The sequence below is a fragment of the Microcaecilia unicolor genome, chromosome 9 (assembly GCF_901765095.1).
Source record: "Microcaecilia unicolor chromosome 9, aMicUni1.1, whole genome shotgun sequence".
Taxonomy (NCBI): domain Eukaryota; kingdom Metazoa; phylum Chordata; class Amphibia; order Gymnophiona; family Siphonopidae; genus Microcaecilia; species Microcaecilia unicolor.
This window is the reverse complement of record NC_044039.1, coordinates 59,706,668-59,726,516: the sequence shown is the minus strand read 5'-3', so window position 1 is coordinate 59,726,516 and position 19,849 is coordinate 59,706,668. Positions and strand designations below refer to the sequence as shown.

The following is a 19,849-nucleotide window of genomic DNA, read 5'->3' as shown; positions in this document are numbered from 1 at the left end:
ATTTGGTTTCTTCTTCCATTTTCTGAATGATTTTCTTTTAGCTCTAATAGCTTCCTTCACCTCACTTTTTAATCATGCCAGCTGTCGTTTGGTCTTCTGTCCTCCGTTTTTAATACGCGGATTATATTTGGCCTGGGCTTCCAGGATGGTGTTTTTGAACAGCATCCATGCCTGATGTAAATTTCTGACCCTCTCAGCCGCTCCTCTAAGTTTTTTCCACCGTTTTTCTCATTTTAACATAGTCTCGTTTTTAAAAGTTAAGAGCTAACGTATTTGATTTCCTATGTATACTTACTTCAAAGCTAATATCAAATTAGATCATATTATGATCAGTGTTATCAAGAGGCCCCAGCACCATTACCTCCCGCACCAGATCATGCGCTCCACTAAGGACTAGGGGCTAGATGCACTAAAGTCCTCGGAAGAGCCATTCCCTTAACGATTCCATAGCGAATTGGTAGGGAATGGCCATGCATCAAGGAAATAGAATACAAATGAGCTGCTCGTTGTAGCTCATTTGCATTCTCTATTCCCTCGGAAACCAGTCGAGCATGCGCAGAGCAGCCAAGCGTTATGCTGGATGCTCCGCGCATGCCAAAGACGTCCAAAAAGGATGTCCCTGACAAGAACTTGTCAGAGCCGCAGGCCGGAGCGCAATCTGCAGCCGCTGGTACAGCCGGTGATCCCTGCCGCCCCACTTTTGGAAGAAGGGGGTGGATTGCGGCTGACCGTGCAGACCCTCCTCCCCGGGAACGCGCGGCTCTGGGGGGTGAGAGTTGCCCCAAATTACCACCGCTGGCATCGGGACATGTGAGGACGTCCAAAAAAAACTATTTGGATGTCCCTTTCGATTATGCCCCCTCCAGGTCTCTCTCTCCAAATCACAGCGCATTTAGCTGACACCGGTGACAGCTAAACGCGCTGTGATTGGCTGAGAGAGACCTGGAGGGGGCATAATCGAAAGGGATGTCCAAATAGTTTTTTTATTTGGACGTCCTCGCAGAAGAACACCCATCACATCACAAAAAAATCTAGGGAAAAACGTCCAATTGCTCGTCAGGGCCGTCCTTTTTTTTATTTTTTAATGTTTCAGTGAACGACGTCCATGTTAGGCACTTTAGAAGGATGGCTCTGACGAGCACTTGGACGTGGCTAGGCAGTGAAGGATGTCTATAAAGGACGTCCCTGACGAGCACTTGGACTTTTTTTTCCCAATTGTTTTTTTTGTTACATTTATAGAAGTTTTTAGAGGCTGCGCAGCCCCAACAAGAGGTACAGACCTCCCATTACATTTTCCATGGTTAGGCAATCGGAAAACGGTAGTGCATCTCATTACAATACGATTTGTACACATTATAATACTAATTTGCTCATCTGCATTCCGTTTTCGTTAGCTGCTACCGTGATCGGAGAATGCCCTTTTGTGCATGTCCTGGTTTACTACTTGCACGTTAAACTGGCTAGAACCAGTTTAAAACCCACGTTAATGGCTCGTTAAGTTTAGTGCATCTGGCCCTAGGTCTAGAATTTTTACTTCTCATCAGCTCCTGTACCAGCTGCTTCATAAAAAAGTCCTTGATTTCGTTAAGGAATTTTACCTCCCTAGCATGCCCTGATGTTACATTTACCCAGTCAATATCGGGGTAATTGAAATCACCCATTATTATTGTGCTGCCCAGTTTGTTTGCTTCCCTAATTTCATTTAACATTTCTGCATCCAACTGTTCATCCTGGAGGCGGACATTAGTACACTCCTATCACTATCCTTTTCCCTTTTACACATGGAATTTCAATCCATAGTTATTCCAAGATGTGTTTTGTTTCCTGCAGAATTTTCAATCTATTTGATTCAAGTCTCTCCTTACTATAGAATGCTATCCTTCCACCAATTCGATCCACCCTATCACTACGATATAATTTGTACCCTGGTATGAGTCCCACTGGTTGTCCTCCTTCCACCAGGTCTCAGAGATGCCTGTTATATCTATTTTTTCATTTAGTGCAATATATTCTAAGTCTCCCATCTAATTTCTTAGGCTCCTGGCATTCGCATAAAGACAATTCAAACTGTTTGTTGTTTCTATTTACATCATGCTCAGTACTTCAAGTATTAATTTGCAATCTTTTGTCTGATTTTTATTTTTATTTAAGGACACCTGATCTACTATGGTCTCTTTTGCAACTTCACTATCAGCATACCCTATCTTCCCTGTTTTGGTGATACCTTTTAAAGATACCTTATCCCAAACCATGCGCTTTTGAGTGACTGTTGGCCTTCCCCCAGTTTCTAGTTTAAAAGCTGCTCTATCTCCTTTATAAATGCCGATGCCAGCAGCCTGGTCCCACCCTGGTTAATGTGGAGCCCATCCTTTTGGAATAGGCTCCCCTTCCCCTGAATGTTGCCCAGTTCCTAACAAATCTAAAACCCTCCTCCCTGCACCATCGTCTCATCCATGCACTGAGACTCTGGAGCTCTGCCTGTCTCTTGGGCCCTGTGCGTGGAACGGGTAGCACTTCAGAAAATGCTACCCTAGAGGTTCTGGATTTGAGCTTTCTACCTAAGAGCCTAAATTTGGCTTCCAGAACCTCTCTCCCACATTTTCCTATGTCATTGGTACCCACATGTACCAAGTCAGCCGGCTCCTCCCCACCACTATCTAAAATCCTATCTAGGTGACGCGTGAGGTCTGCTACCTTCGCACCAGGCAGGCAAGTCACCAGGCGATCCTCACGTCCACCAGCCACCCAGCTATCTATATGCCTTGTGATCGAATCACCAACTACAACAGCTATCCTAACCCTTCCCTCCTGGGCAGCACTTGGAGACATATCCCCGATGCGAGAGGATAGTACATCCCCTGGTGGGCAGGTTCTGGCTACAGGAGTACTTCTTACTTCACCAGGGTGATGCTCTCCTTCTAGGAGACCTCCCTTCTCCAAGGTATCACAGGGGCTACCAGACTGGAGGTGGGTTCTCTACAACATTCCTGTAGGTCTCCTCTATGTACCTCTCTGTCTCCCTCAGCTCCACCAAGTCTGCTACTCTAGCCTCAAGAGAACGGACACGCTCTCTGAGAGATAGGAGCTCTTTGCATCAGGCACACACATATAACTGCTCACCAACTGGGATAATCATACATGTGACACTGAATACAAAAGACTGGATAGCACCCCTCTCGCTGCTGGACTGCTGACTCCATCTTAGTATTTTTAAGTTTTTCAATAATTTAAAACTTGATAAAGTATTAAGGATAGTAGCCTAATATAATAATGTATTTTAGTTTATATCACTGCATTTCGTGAGAGGCTGTTGTCTTGGATCGCCTACTGATCTTCCGGCTTTGGATCTATCTCTGGTGGCTGGCTGACTAGCAGTGGAGGTCTTTCCTCAAACTACCAGTCTGTGATCATTTCCTGCATTGTGTTATTTCCTTCACCTTGCCCACTGCAGCTCTCATCTGATTGGTGAACGGTTTCTGGTTTGAGGCTAACAATTGGGAATAACACCTCCTCCACAGTTATACTAGATGGATATCTGCAATCTGCGCCTGCCTTTCTCTATCTAGCAGTATTGCCCTGGATTACAAATCACTACAGATTTTTGGTTTGAAAACCTAGTTTCTCTTCAACTACCTCCAAAATGATTATATTTACATCATTTTCACATGTTATTTCCTTTCATTATTTTACTTATCACATTCCATTGAAAACAATTTTATTCCCACTATATACAATCAGTACAGAATGCCCAGTAGATTTTCCTCACATAATAGCAAAGAAAGATTGCCTAAACTAGATCAACATCTACAAATTGGCAAGAATTGCAATTCTAAGAATACGTCTGCCAGAGAAAGACAGCTTGTAAGAATCTATCCTTCACAGCCCTTGCAGTCCACCTATCATAATATTCTAGTGGGCTACGCTAACGCCAGATCTGTGGTTAATAAAATTGCAATTATCACAGACTGGATTTTGTCAGACAACCTTGACCTTCTCTTCATCACAGAACTTGGATCCATAATCAAACTGATCCTATCATACTTGACTTATGCCCCCCAGGCTATAAACTCATCCACTGGTCATGGTCAGGAAAAAGAGGTGGAGGTATTGCACTTATTTATCGCTCCAACTTCGTTATAGAAGCTATTGCAGAATCTGTCACACCGCATCTAGAAACGCTTCCGTTATAATCCTTAATAAAGAACTATATGGACACCTGACATGCATCCTGTTATATAGACCACCTGGTAACTGGAACGAGGCTCAGCCTACCTTTACGGATTTCGTCTCAAGAACATGTATGGCCAGTCCAAATGTTCTTATTTTAGGAGACATAAATCTACATCTTGAAAACTGTTCATCTAGCAACACGCGTGACTGTTTGGACTTCCTCCATTTTAGGGACTTTTCATGCTGGAATCATCAAGCCACCCATTCAAAAGGTCACAAGCTTGACTTACTATCACATAAATCGGCTGATAACCTCTATTTCCTATTAACTTACGTTAATTGGTCAGAAATCCCATGGTCAGATCACTATGTTACTCTGTTTCATTTCATGGCAGGTAACAGGTCCACAGCACGCCCAAACCCAAATGACATACAGCACAAGAGGATATATAGACCCTCAGGTATTCTGGCAGTTAATCTACGAGACTGATTGGACTGAACCAGTGGATTCAGTTCACTTCTTCTCAAACTGGGATCAACGATGCAGAAGAATTTTGGATACCATATCTCCACTTAGAACACAGACAACAAAAAGGCATGCCGTTACGCCATGGTATAATGTCAATCTTAAAAAACTCAAAACCATTACCAGAAGACTCGAAAGAGCATGAAGAAAGCACAAGGACACTCAAAATCTCAATGAATGGAAGCAATCTCAAAGACGATACAAGTATGCAATTAGACAATCTAAAAAACTCTATTATAACTCCAAAATAGGTCCGGATTACACGTACTTGAGAAAACTCGACTTTTTCGTTAACAAATTAACAAATACTACTACGCTTACATCTACCAATATAGACATCCCATCTGCAGCAAATTTGGCCAAGTTTTTCAAAGAAAAATAATTTATAATTTATGTAAGCCACATTGTGCCTACATTTGTGGGAAAATGTGGGGTAGAAATGAACCATAAATAAATAATAAATAAATTCATTACCATAGAACAATTCATGCATTAGTGATTTTATCAATGGCCTGGATCCTGGTCCCAGAGAGCACCCAGCTGACCAAACGTTTTCAAACTTCACACCTCTAAAAGTTGATTCTGTAACACAGGAGATACGCAGATTTTCAAGTAAATTTTGCAAATTGGATATTTGCCCAAACTACTTACTCAAATGCGCCCCACACTGCTTCGCTACTGATCTGACACAACATCTGAACTTCCTGCTTAATAATGGAATATTCCCTGCACACCACGGAAACATCTTACTCACCCCAATTCCTAAAGACGCCAAGAAAAAAAGCAATGATCTTACCAACTATCGACCGATTGCATCTATTCCACTATTTGTAAAATTGATGGAGAGCGTGGTGAATAAACAACTCAACAAATATCTGAACCAGTTCAATATTTTGCATGATTCACAGTTGGGATTCCGCCTGCACCATAGCACTGAAACTGTGCTAGTCACACTCCTGTCCAACTTCAAAAAGGAAATAGCTGTAGGAAAAAGCATTCTACTTTTACAATTCGACATGTCGAGTGCTTTTGACATGGTGAACCATACAATCCTGCTACAGCTTCTCGATTACTTTGGAGCCAGTGGTAACGTCCTTGCACCATGCATGGTAGGACGTTACCACTGGCTCCAAAGTAATCAAGAACCTACCAAGTTAAATCTAACACAAGTTTATCGCCTCCGTGGTCAGCAGACTGTGGTGTGCCTCAGGGTTCACCTCTTTCCCCAAAGCTCTTCAACATAATGTTGACTCCTCTGGCCAAAGTTCTTTCCAAACCTGGTCTCAACCCGTTCATCTACGCGGATGACATCACAATCTATATCCCTTTCAGAAAGGACTTAAGCGCAATAAAGAATGAAATCAGACTGGGGCTGCACACCATGCTTGCTTGGGCTAACTCATTTAAATTAAAACTCAACACTGAGAAAACTCATTGCCTTATACTCTCCTCTTTCCATAACAAGTACAAACTATCCACCTTAATCACTCCTGAGCTTGCCTTACCAATCTCTGAGACTCTAAAAATCCTAGGAGTAATTGTAGATAGAAACTTAGCGCTGGAACAACAAACAAACTCTACCACCAAGAAAGCATTCTTCGCTCTTTGGAAACGGAAACGTATAAAGCCTTATTTCCCTACAGATGTATTTCGCAATCTAGTAAAAGCACTAGTATTAAGCCACCTTGATTATTGCAATGGAATCTATGCAGGGTGTAAAGAAATGCTTCAAAACAAATTACAAACTGCCCAGAATACAGCTGCTAGACTGATCTATGGAAAATCGAGGTTCGAAGGTTCAAGACCACTACGTGAGAACCTGCACTGGCTTCCCGTCAAAGACCGGATAACTTTTAAAGTTTGCACCCTGGTGCATAAAATCTTCTACGGTGAAACTCAAGCTTATATGGATAATCTTATCAACTTACCACCTAGGAACTCTCACAGATCATCTCGTTCGTACTTAACTCTCCATTACCCTACATGTTATGGCCTCAAGTATAAAGCCACTTACGCATCCACCTTTCCCTATGTTGGTGCTCATTTGTGGAATGGATTACTTAAATCTGTAAAAACTACTCCCGATCATCTGACCTTCAGAAAAACCCTCAAGACCACCTTATTTGGAATAGCTTACGCAAACGTCCCGCCATTGCATCCATAACTACTGAACTGTAACTATCTTAATGACATTCTCAACTCTATTACCCCTTCCCCTTCTCTGTAATTACTCACTGATCTCTCCTACTTCCATGTACTTGATTTTTTGTGCCGGATTGATATATGCCTTTTCAGACTGATGTAAGCCACATTGGGCCTCCCCTTGGTGGGAAAATGTGGGATATAAATGCTATAAATAAATAAATAATAAATATGGTATATTGTGTGATTTATATAGCGTTTCCTTCTTAGATGGTAATGAAATGTATTTAAAACTCTGTAAGACCACTCCTTGCTTGTTATCCTAATTACAATAACTAACTATAAGTGAAGAGTTGTCCTAGGGGTGGGCGGGAAGACTAAACTAGATCCTGCAGTGCCTGCTAGAGGCTATCTGTTAATGCTGTGGTACAAAGTTCATGTTTTAAAACTAAGGGGAATAGACTATGAAGATTAGTTGATAAAATTTGCTTTTCATATTTTTATTCTGCCTATCACTAACCTACAATTCCTCCTTTAAACCCCAATCTTTAGGTTCCCAAAGCACAAAGCAAAATAGTGTTCACTTACAAAAGAAATGTCCTCTTCTCTCAGGACTTCTCAGAAAATGTTCAGTGGGACCTTTCCTCTTTATACAATTTTGAATCTAATTGGCCTTTTTTAAACAGGCTCTTTGAAGCTAACTCAGCAACCTATGCAAATATTAAACTTCCCCACACCTTAATTAACACCTAATTGAGGTCACTGGACGTGCTACCTCTCCAGCAGCCAAAGAACAGAAAATAATTGCCTTTTAGAACAAGAGTTTTTGGCTAAGTTTCTACCTCTAGAAAAGGTTTCAGTTTAAAGCTATGGGGAAAATGCCTATTTCTAGAGAAAATTTCAGTTTAAAACTATGGGAAAAGGGTTATACACTATGGCAACTAGTTAATAATGCTTGTTTTCTCTCTCTTTTTTATTCTCCCCCCTTAATACTAAGCTAGATCCTGCAGTGCCTGCTAGAGGCTCTCTGTTAATGTGTGGTACAAAGTTCAAGTTTTAAAACTAAGGGGAAAAGACTATAGATCTTAGTTGATAAAATTTGCTTTTTTATATTTTTATTTTGCCTATCACTAACCTACAATTCCTCCTTTAAACCCCAAAGCTGCAAAAGCACAAAGCAAAATAATGTTCACTTACCAGAGAAATGTCCGCTTCTCTCAGGACTTCTCAGAAAGCCCACCAGCAACGAAGTGAACTGCCTGAAAGCCAAAGCCAAGTCCTAGGCTTTTTTTTTTTTTAAGGAGCTATGAGGAAGGAGCAAAGGCAAAGGGCTAAAGAGGAGACCGGGGTGGGAGAGGGACTGGCATCACCAGATGTACCCCATAAAGTTGGCACCACTCAGCCAAACACCCCCTAAGCTTCACTGAACCAGAAACTGCAACAGAAGCTACATCCAGAAGAATCCATGAGCAGAAAGAAGCCTATCCATCTGCCTGCAGGAGATAGAGAATACTGAATCTGTCAGGAGCAAGCCGTCCAATAAGTGCTCTCTATCTCCACCTGCTGGTAGATGGACACAACCCATAAATCTCTGGATTCATCTGCTACTGACATTAAGGAACACACATAAATGAAATCATACAACTATGAATGAAATCATACAACTGTCCATACAATAATATTGTTGTAAATAAATAATGATGTTCATGGTTGTGATTTATATTTTTGCCCTTTTTGAAAACAGCTCTGATAATATACTGCCCAAGAGAAAATTAAGTGTACAATAAACTTGTACACACACATCTCTCCACTGGCTGAATATCAGTCCCAAAATACTACACACATATCCCTCATTATCACCAATCCCTCCTTAAAAACATGAACAGAATTCAGCCTTTACCTCTTTTCTCTTCTTTGCTGCAGTACACAGAAGATTCTGGGCTGCTGTTCCTGGAGACACATAGTCTTCAAACACATCTATAGTAACCAATGAAACCAAGGTTAATGACTGGAAAGCATTTACAAGTTTAATCACAATTAGTTCTCAACACAAAATGAAAGGGATGTTAACCACTGGTTGTCACAAGGTTCGGTTCTTGGACCAGTTCTTTTTACATTGTTGTAAGCGATATTGCCGAAGGGCAGGTTTGCCTTTTTGCAGATGATACCACAATCTGCAATAGTGAAGACACTCCTGATGGTGTGGATGAAAAGGGACCTTGCCACGTTGAAGAACAGTCCAAAATTTGGCAGCTAAGATTTAATGCTAAAAAAAAATGCATGGTCATGGATTTGGGCTGCGAAAATCCAAGGAAGCGGTACAGTTTAGGGGGTGAAATACTTCTGTGCATAAAAAAGAGAAGCAGGACTTGGGTGTAATCGTATGTGATGACCTTAAGGTAGCCAACTGCCTCTTTGCTTCACCTATGTAGCGGGTGCTCTTCACATAGCTAACAGACTGCTTTGGGGAAGACTGCTGGCTTCTGCCAGTTATTTGCAGAGCACCTTAAGCAACTGATTTACTAAAGTTTCTTTGCCTAAAGACACAGAGTAGGAAACGAGCCTTAGGAAGTCAGTTTCTAAAAATTCTACTGTTGGGAGGGGATTCCCACTCCTCCCTCAAACTTCTCTGGGGACACAGTAGGTGGGATGGGGAAGGAGAAACAAAAGAGGTCTCTGCCACTGGCTCCTAAGTTTTGGGGCTGGTTACTAGATGTAATGAAAATTTGTTGAAGTTGCAAACTAGGATAGCCAGTTTCAAATTCCACCATGGACCCCAAAAACTGAAGGTCAGCCTCAGGCTCACAGAATCTGCCAAGTGCAAAACACCTGAAGCTACAATCACAGTTTGTCCACCCTCTCCTGCATTAGAAAGACCTTGCCTAAACTGGAATCACACTGGATCCTCAGATACTTAAGGGACCAAGAGGGAATAAAATGGATCTTGACAGTGTTTAAGGGTAATGGGATTTGATATACTGACTTTCTGTGGTACAATCAATGCAGTTTACAATTCCTATTTTTAAAAAAAGGCAAAACAGCGAAGATGACTAACAAAAGCAAAAATAATCAAAAAATTAAAAACAAGAAAATATCAAATTTATATTTAAAAATACAAATACGTAAAAAAGTAAAGAAGTATGAAAAAGACGACACTTGTTTATAAAAAATTAAAACACTTTATTAGCCAAAGGATAGCAGGGAGAAAGGGACTCGACACAGCTGTGTTTCGGCCGTACAGGTCTGCGTCAGGAGTCTTCTCACTGTGTGTTGATTTTTAATTCTATCCAATTGTAAAGGGAAATGTATATTGATTTAATGTTTTTTCAGTAAAGTTTTATTGTTCAAATAACAACCACAAACTATAACACAAGCAAGAATCAAAATGATTAATATGCAAAAGTGTCGTTACAATCATCAATATCTTCAGTAGAACTTAGAAACAGTTTTGAATAAACTATTCATATTTTTCTCCCTCCCTCCCTGCCCACCCAGTAGTACTTGTACCAAACAAAGGTTGCAATAACCATTCTGCTGCATGCTAGAGGTGTAGAAATTGGTCCCCTTTTGCCAAGGAAAGATCCTGAATGTCTCGTCGCACCACAGCGCTCAGTGTGATCATTAATGAATGCCATTCAGGTGCTAGCCAGTGACTGAGACTAGCCTTTTTCCCTATCATCAATGCTCGCCTGAAGAATGCTTTCATGCCCGCAGGAGCAGCACCCCTCAAACAAAAAACATCACATAATAAAGCAGGGGCGGGCTTCCAATCAGTGTACCAAAATTGAGAAACAGAGGCACAAGGCTGGATCCAGAAGCAGGACACCGGAGGGACATATGGCTCAAGTGAGCACCAGTACTGGAACACTGGGGACAATCATCTGCAGGAAGCAGGACAGCTTGGAAAGCTCTATGTGGGGACATATAAAGGCATATAAGAAACTTAAATTGGAGCTCCCAATGTGTAGCACACAACGTATAAGCGTGAGCACTGAGCAAGCTAACTTTCACCTGAATACCTTGGACTGAAAAAAGACAATTCTGTAGACCACTTCTGAGCCACAGAATCGTAATTTAGAGTTGGCAAAGCCTCTTTCTCAATTGTCCATGATAATATTTTATGGGGATTAATAGTTGGGTATCTAAACGCAAATGGTCAACCAAGGTGAGCCATACTTCTGAGGTCAGGGAGGATCGTGGAAGAGTTGCGACATAATGCTGCAGTTGTATATATGCAAACTGATCAGCATGGGGAAGTCCATGGTCTGCTTGCAAGTCCGCAAAAGACTTAAGGGTCGCCTCCTCGGAAAGGACATGAAAAAGGTATATAATGCCCTCACGTTTCCAAAGAAGGAAGGAGGGTGAGGAGCTCCCCACTGGGAAAGCCAAATTACTCGATAGGGGTAGTAAAGGGGATATGACTGGGTTCAAATGATAAAATTTACATAGCCAATGCCAGACTCTCTGCAGGACTATGAAAAAAAAATGTAAAATGAGGAGGAGTCAGTGGAACTGATGGAGGTGCATTAGGCCTGTAACTAAAATGGGTAGGCAAGAGCAAACTACGCTCTGTGGAACTGCAAGTGAAAAAACTGTGCACCACAAAACCAATCTGTCAAATTGCGCATACAGCTGGCTCTGGAGAACAGTTTAACACTCAATACTCAAGGCCCCCCTGCACAAGCTGTAAATACATCTGGGCAATTAAAAGGCGAGAGTGACGCCCCATCCAAAAGAACTGCGTTAAACAGTGAAAGGTACGGTCTTCAGAGGAAAGAAACAACAAGGGGAGAACCTGCAATACATATGTCCATTTAGGAATGGGAATCATGTTATAGGGGGCCATGTGACCCAGCAAGGATATAGGGACGGACTGCCACATCCAAAGAGACAATTTTGTGGTTTTCCAAAGTGGGGCGAAACTGATCTCCCACAGTTTGCATAAAACTGCAGGAATGCATATACCTAAAGAAATTTAATACAAGAGGATGCCCACTGGAGTGGAAACGCTCCCCTTCCCAATAGTCCCGAATAGTGGACTGAATAGACAGTGCTATCAATTTTTGCAAATTAAGTCTAAATCCAGAGTAACAGCCAAACTCTTGAATGCCATCCAGCAAATGTGTCAAGGAATGCTGGGGATTGGTTAATGTGAGTAGGATGTCATCGGCAAAAGCGAGGACCTTGATCGATAGGTGTGGAAGGCAGATGCCAGACACTTCTGGGTCACGCTTGAGGGGACACAGTAGAAGCTCTAGGTATATGAGGAACAACAGTGATGATAAGGGGCAACCTTGACATGTGCCCCTAGCAATAGGGTATGGAGGTGAGCGTAGACTATTGACCATTAGACACGCCGTCAGAGAGGCATAGAGCACTGTGATTGCTTGGAGGAACCAACATCCAGGCCAATATACTGTTAGACTCCAAACAGACAGTCCCAATTGACATAGTCAAAGGCCTTCTGTGCGGCTAGGCTGACCAACAGGAGCAGTTCTCGAGAGGCTCTACTCTGCGCTATGCAAGGAGGGCTCTGCTAACATTCAGCACAGAACTGCGGCCCCTCACAAACCCCAGCTGGTGATCCCCTACCTTGTGAGGTATACATGAAGATAAATGCTTGGCTAAGACCTGGGACAAGATTTTGACGTCCACAATCAGCAGAGAAATTGGCCGAAAGGACTTTGGCAGATCAGGGGTCCTGGCTGGCTTGGGAATTAAAGCTTTTAGGGCTTCGTTCGCTCAGGGGAAAAAGGCACTCTGGGAAATGATCGTCAAAATATACTGTGATTGGGGCACAGAGCTGAAATGATAGAATCTTATAATATTCGTTGGAAAATCCATCTGGTCCCAGCGCTGTTCCCATCGGAAGGGCCTTAATCACTCACTCGCAATGGTGCACTCAACTGGGCTTTCATGCTAGCAGTCAACTTAGGCAGATCAGAATCTTCAAGATACTCTGCCAAAGGGGGAGCCTTCCAACCTGGGGTCGGTAACTGAAAAATAGCTGAACTATGTGGTCTGGCCGATATTATGGGTTAACACAAAACAGAAGAACAGAGCCCCTCGTAGAAAACAATATAACAAATACAGTGAAGGTGACACAAAAAAGGATAAGGCTAGATGATATATAAAAAATCTATGTTTTTATTTAATATATCCAAAGCATCGACACGAATCGTGTTTCAGCCACAATGGTCTGCTTCAGGAGTCTTACAAATGGATGTCCTCTAATACTTAATCCTTTAAATCTAGCACGATCTAAAATCCACATGTTATTGCACAGACAAAGGTCACCTTTACTGTGTTTGCTAAATACAATATTTATGGGTGCCATCCAGGGCTCACAACAAGAAGATGAAGTGCCCTGCATACACCTGGTTTGGAACATGATTGAAATCCCCAAGTATTATCCGGGGGGGGGGGGGGGGGGGGGGGGTGCTGTTGTACTGTAGGCCCAAATTAACTACAATGTTGAAAAAAGCAGCATCAGACGCGTTGGGGCCATAGACTACACACAGAAAATATCCCAAATAGTTAAGGTGGATAAGTATGTAACAGCCTGCAGTGTCATATGCCACCAAACGAGAGGTGCAAGGCAGGTCCCGCCGTATAAGGTTCACCACACTCCCCATGGCGCTTTGATGAACAGGCGAAGTAACCCATTGTTGGTGCAACTTGAGATGCTCAGCATCTGAGAGCTTGGTTTCTTGTAAATATGCTACATCAGCTTTGTGGTGTTTTAAAAGTGTGAGGATCTTGGATTACTTTATGGGCGAGATAATGCACAAAATGTTACAAGAAATTAATCAAGGCAGGGAAAAATTAGCTAAAAGGCCCTACAAAGAAAACTGGAGTCGAGCAAGCAGACCATGATCCTACGCACACAGGCCACCCAGTCCCAGCCTGGGTTAAAGTCACTAGTGGAAAAACAAGGCAACTAAAGATATTTACCGTCATTAGTAAGGGATGAAAAACCATATTAGCTAGAAGCAAGCAGAGGTACAAGGTTCCAGGTGTTTCACATATCAATACCGAAAACAGTACAAGTATATTCATCTAACCCCGCTCCCATCCTACCCTCTTCCCTTCATCCCAATCTACACACCTCCCTAATCCCCTGCTCTTTATAAACATAACCAGCTTGACCTTCCCCACAAACAAAGGGTTAGATAAGGAGTCACTTTAATGCCTTGAGTGCCCCATCCCATTCAGACAATTGTGACAAGGAGTATAGTCAAGATTCATACCTCCCAACTTCATTATTACACAGTAGAAGCACTCTGTGTTGCTTCATTAGAATAACCAATCCACAGAGACTCATTATTGTACCCTGATGTACCCATGCAGTGCATTTTTACCTGCTCAGCTAAACTTGTGATCTCATAATCTGTGTTTCCTAACTAACTGCTTAGTGGCTATTTCTAATTGATATCTGTACTCTATGTAACTGATTTTAAAACTGCTTATTGGCTATTTGTATTTGATAGTTGATAATCTAGGAACTAGATTTAACAAGTGCTTTAAAATCGGTAGTAGTTTCTCTTGTATTTTTTTTCTCCTCTGCTTCCATTCTGTGTGAAACTCCTCCCCTCCCCCATCTGCTTTTGTTGTAAGGTAATTGCATAGCACAGGTGGAGCTTTTCTCTCCAGGTGGTTTTTGTCTCTACACAGAACAGAAGCTGGACGGATCTTCTCAGATAAGATTATTTTCTGATTCCCCTCACCTTACACTTGTGGCTCTGGGCATTTCAATGCTGTTCTAGAGATAGGTTACAGCAAACACATTCCATAGGTCTTATGCTTAAGCCCACCCACCCCAAGACTGCCCCTTCCTATATAGCTTTACCAAATATACTACATATCATAAATTAACCCCACCCTAATTACAACCCCATCATAGTACACCTGTTCATACCCATTTCAACAAATCAAGATGACTTTTATTCTCTGTAATAATTGTGGTGCTTTAGTTTCAAGACCAAGCTTCTGGAGACTTAAAGCTTGTCCTATCTGTCTTCAGCTTGCTAGTATAAAACAGGAGCTCAGCAAAGTAAAGCAGGAATTGAATGCACTTAAAGCAACTTCTGACTCAGCACTTAGAGAATTACACCCACAAAGGGACACTCTGCCCAGCTCACCACCGCCGAAACGGGGGAGGGGAATTAACCCAGCTCATCCCCACACAAGTGGGGGAGGGGAATCCGTCCAGCTCATCCCCGCGGAGCGGGGTAGGGACACCACCCCGCCGATGCGTGGGGATCTGGCTTATCCTGCAATCGCGGGAGGAGCTGACTGACCCTAACACCGCCGAAGCGGGAGGGGTACAAAGCTGCCCTACAGCCGCACGAAGCGGGAGGGAGCGCCGGCAGAATTTAGGTCTCAATCCAGCCCCGTAAAACGGAGGGGAGAGGAATGCAGCAGCTCACTGTAACACAAACTCGTCTCAACTCTTGAAGAATCCAATTGAAAAAACTTGAACACGAAGTCCTCCTGAACAGGAACTGAAGACTAAACTTGAACCTGAAATGCAACCAGAATATAAACAGTACAGATATCTGGGAGGGGCTATGGATTGATCAGCTATGATTAATGGAAAGAAAATTATCAGGTATGATACATAATTTTACCTTCCATATCATCATGCTGATCAATCCATAGACTGGTGGGATGTACCGAAGCAGTACTCACCCAGGGCGGGACATTGAAATCCCTGACCTCAACACTGAAGCTCCAAACCGGGCCTCTGCCCGAGCAGCCACAGTCAAGCGGTAATGCCTGGAGAAGGTATGGGCCGATGCCCAAGTTGCCGCCTTGCAAATCTCTTCCAAGGAGACGGACCCGGCCTCTGCCATCGAGGCCGCCTGAGCTCTAGTAGAGTGAGCCTTCAGCCGGATAGGCGGCACCTTCCCCGCAGCCACATAAGCCGCTGCAATGGCTTCCTTGACCCATCTTGCCACTGTAGGCTTAGCAGCCTGCAGACCCTTACGAGGACTTGCAAACAGGACAAACAGATGATCCGACTTCCGGAAATCATTGGTCACTTCCAAGTATCTGATGATGACTTGTCTCACATCTAGATATCTGAGAGCAGAGTACTCCTCTGGGTAGTCCTCCCTATGAAAGGATGGGAGACAGAGCTGCTGATTCACATGGAAGCGAGAAACAATCTTGGGCAGGAAGGAAGGCACTGTGCGAAAACACACTCCTGCCTCAGTGAACTGCAGAAAAGGCTCTCGACATGATAGGAGCTCGGAAACTCTTCTGGCTGAAGTGATAGCCACCAAAAAGACTGCTTTCAACATCAGGTCTTTCAGAGATGCCAAGGGTTCAAAAGGCGGCTTCTGCAAGGCTCTTAGCACCAGGTTGAGATTCCACGCAGGCACCACTGAGTGCAGAGGAGGGCGCAGGTGATTAACTCCCTTGAGAAAACGTACCACATCTGGCTGCGAAGCCAGGGAAGCAGCCTTCAGGCGGCCCCTGAAGCAAGCCAGAGCCGCTACCTGGACTTTAAGGGAACTGAGCAACAGGCCTTTCTCCAGACCTTCTTGCAGGAACGCCAACACTGAAGAGATTAGAGCAGTGAAGGGAGAAAGTGAGCCTGCTTCACACCATGCTGCAAAGGTACGCCAAACCCTGGCGTAAGCAGTAGAAGTAGAGCGCTTCCTCGCTCTCAGCATAGTGGCGATGACCTTGTCTGAGAAGCCCTTCTTCCTCAGACGCTGCCGCTCAATAGCCAGGCCGTAAGACCAAAGGGGGAGGGATCCTCCATCACCACGGGACCCTATTGCAACAGGCCCTGCTCCACTGGCAGTCGCAGAGGTTTGTCCACTGAAAGCCTGATCAAGTCCGCATACCAGGGACGCCTGGGCCAGTCCGGACCCACCAGGATTATCCGGCCCGGATGCTTTGCCACCCGGTGTAGCACCCTGCCCAACATGGGCCAGGGCGGGAACACATAGAGAAGCTCCTGTGTCGGCCACTGTTGGAGAAGAGCATCTACTCCCAGAGATCGAGGGTCCCGTCCTCTGCTGAAAAAGCGCGGCACTTGACAATTGGCCGATGACGCCATCAGATCTAGGCTCGGCTGGCCCCAGCGCTTCGTGATGTCCAAGAATGCCTGAGCCGATAACTGCCACTCTCCGGGATCCAAGGTATGGCGACTGAGAAAGTCCGCCTTGACATTCATGACTCCGGCAATGTGGGCCGCTGACAGCTGTTCCAGGTTCGCTTCCGCCCACTGGCATAGATTCATGGCCTCCTTGGCTAGAGGGGCGCTCTTGGTATCTCCCTGGCGATTGACATAGGCCACAGCCGTGGCATTGTCCGACAGGACCCGTACTGGCTTCAACGCCAGTACCGGGAGGAACTCCAAAAGCGCCAACCGAATGGCTCTGAGTTCCAGGAGGTTGATAGACCACTTTGCCTCTGCAGGAGACCAGAGCCCCTGCGCTGTCCTTCCCAAGCAGTGGGCTCCCCAGCCCGTCAAAGAGGCGTCCGTCGTGACGACAATCCACTCCGGGGTCACAAGAGCCATTCCTGCAGACAACTTGTCTGTCTTCAGCCACCAGCTCAGCGCCTTGCGCACTGCTGGGTCCAAGGGAAGGCGCACAGCATAATCCTCCGACACTGGAGTCCAGCGCTGCAGCAGAGAGTGTTGTAGTGGTCTCATATGAGCACTGGCCCAGGGCACTACTTCCATCGTGGCCGTCATAGAGCCCAACAGCTGCACATAGTCCCAAGCCCGAAGAGGAGAGGCCTGAGCCTGAAGCTTGACAATCCGATTGTCTGGCAGGAACACTCTGCCCACTTGGGTGTCGAATCGAACTCCCAGATACTCCAGGAACTGAGTCGGGCGCAGCTGGCTTTTCTCCCAGTTGATGATCCACCCCAGGGAGCTCAAAAGAGCAATCACCCGGTCCACAGCTTTGCCGCACTCTGCATAAGAGGGGGCTCGGATTAACAAGTCGTCCAGATAAGGATGGACTTGTACTCCTTCCTTTCGCAGGAAGGCCGCGATGACCATCATTACTTTGGAGAAGGTCCGCGGAGCAGTAGCCAACCCGAACGGGAGGGCTCTGAACTGGAAGTGTCGGCCCAGGACTGCAAAACGCAGAAAGCGTTGATGAGGAGGCCAGATGGGAATATGCAAATACGCTTCCTTGATGTCCAAGGATGCCAGGAACTCCCCTGCCTTCACTGCCGCTATAACAGAGCGGAGAGTCTCCATGCGAAAGTGCCGAACTTTCAAGGCCCGATTGACCCCTTTGAGGTCGAGGATAGGCCGTACAGAACCTCCTTTCTTTGGTACCACAAAGTAAATGGAGTAACGTCCCTTGCCAAGCTGATCTTCTGGCACCGGAACGACCGCACCCAGGCGGATCAGATTGTCCAATGTCTGCTGCACTGCCACAGCTTTGACCGGAGACTTGCAGGGAGAGAGTACAAACCCGTCTCTTAAGGGTCGGCAGAACTCTAGCTTGTAGCCGTCTCTGATGACTTCCAGCACCCAAGCGTCTGAGGTTACCCTGGTCCACTCGCCCAGAAACGAGGACAAGCGTTCTCCAATCTGCACTGGGCCATGGACCAGGGCCCCGTCATTGGGTACGAGACCCTGGGGAAGGACCGGAGGGCGCACCTCCGGGACGGCGGTCTCTGCGAAAGGAATGCTGCTTGGGGGAGAAGTTCCTTTTGAAGGAAGAGGGGGCAGAGGAGCCCGACTTGCCCGGGCGATACCGACAGGCTTCCTGAAACCATCCTCTGGAGTTACCGGGGCGAGCACTGGCCCGAGCCCTGACCTCTGGTAACCTCTTGCCCTTAGACGTGCCGAGATAGGTCACAATTTTGTCCAGCTCGACCCCAAAGAGCAGCTTGCCTTTAAAAGGCTACTTAGCCAGGCGGGACTTAGAGGCGTGGTTAGCAGACCAATGCTTCAGCCAAAGCCTCCGCCGCGCAGAGACTGTCTGAGCCATACCTTTAGCCGAGGCTCTCAAGACATCATATAGCAAGTCTGCCAAATAAGCCAAGCCCGATTCCAGGGCCGGCCAATCAGCCCTCAAGGAAGGATCCGAGGGGGAAGCCCGCTGCACAATCGTCAGGCACGCCCTGGCCACATAGGAGCCGCAAACTGAGGCCTGCAAACTTAAAGCAGCCGCCTCGAAAGACGACCTTAAGGCCGCCTCCAATCTTCTGTCTTGGGCGTCCTTTAGGGCCGTGCCACCTTCCACCGGCAACGCCGTTTTCTTAGTCACCGCAGTGATTAAAGAATCCGACACAATTGGAGGACCTAGATAAAGTAATGATCGCTGATATTCAAAAGTTGGGGAAGAAAAGAGAGGTGCTGTTGTTGGGAGATTTCAATCTACCGGATGTAGATTGGACGGTTCCGTCTGCGAAATCGGAAATAAGTAGAGAGATCGTGGATGCTTTTCAAAGTGCTTTGCTCAGACAAATGTTGTCAGAACCCACGAGGGAGGGAGCGACGCTAGATCTGGTACTCACAAATGGGGATAATGTGTCAAATGTCCGAGTGGGTGCCCACCTGGGCAGCAGTGACCATCAAACGGTTTGGTTTGATATGACGGCTGAAGAGGAGGGTGGCCACTCAAAACTCAAAGTCCTGGATTTCAAACATGCTGACTTTAGTAAAATGGGGCAATACCTGAGGAAGGAGCTGATGGGATGGGAGGAAATACAAGAAGTGGAAGGACAGTGGTCCAGACTGAAAGAAGCTATAAATAGGGCCACGAACCTTTATGTAAGGAAAGTAAATAAAAGCAAGAGAAAAAGGAAACCGATATGGTTCTCCAAGCAAGTGGCTGAGAAAATAAAGGCTAAAGAGTTGGCATTCCAGAAATACAAAAAAACTCATGAAAAGGGACACGAGGAGGAATACCGGATGAAACTGAAAGAAGCCAAGAGAGAGATACGTCTGGCGAAAGCGCAAACGGAAGAACAAATGGCTAGAAATGTAAGGAGGGGTGGCAAAATTTTCTTCAGGTATATTAGTGA

General features: G+C 45.1%; 1 protein-coding gene across 1 annotated transcript in view; it reads right to left on the bottom strand.

Moving 5' to 3' along the window:
• Window positions 1-19,849, bottom strand: part of IPO8 (importin 8) — an 882,901-nt gene that overhangs the window by 425,787 nt on the left and 437,265 nt on the right. The window contains 1 exon segment of the mRNA XM_030214557.1: window positions 8,739-8,815. Within this exon segment, the coding sequence (XP_030070417.1) occupies window positions 8,739-8,815 (77 nt within the window).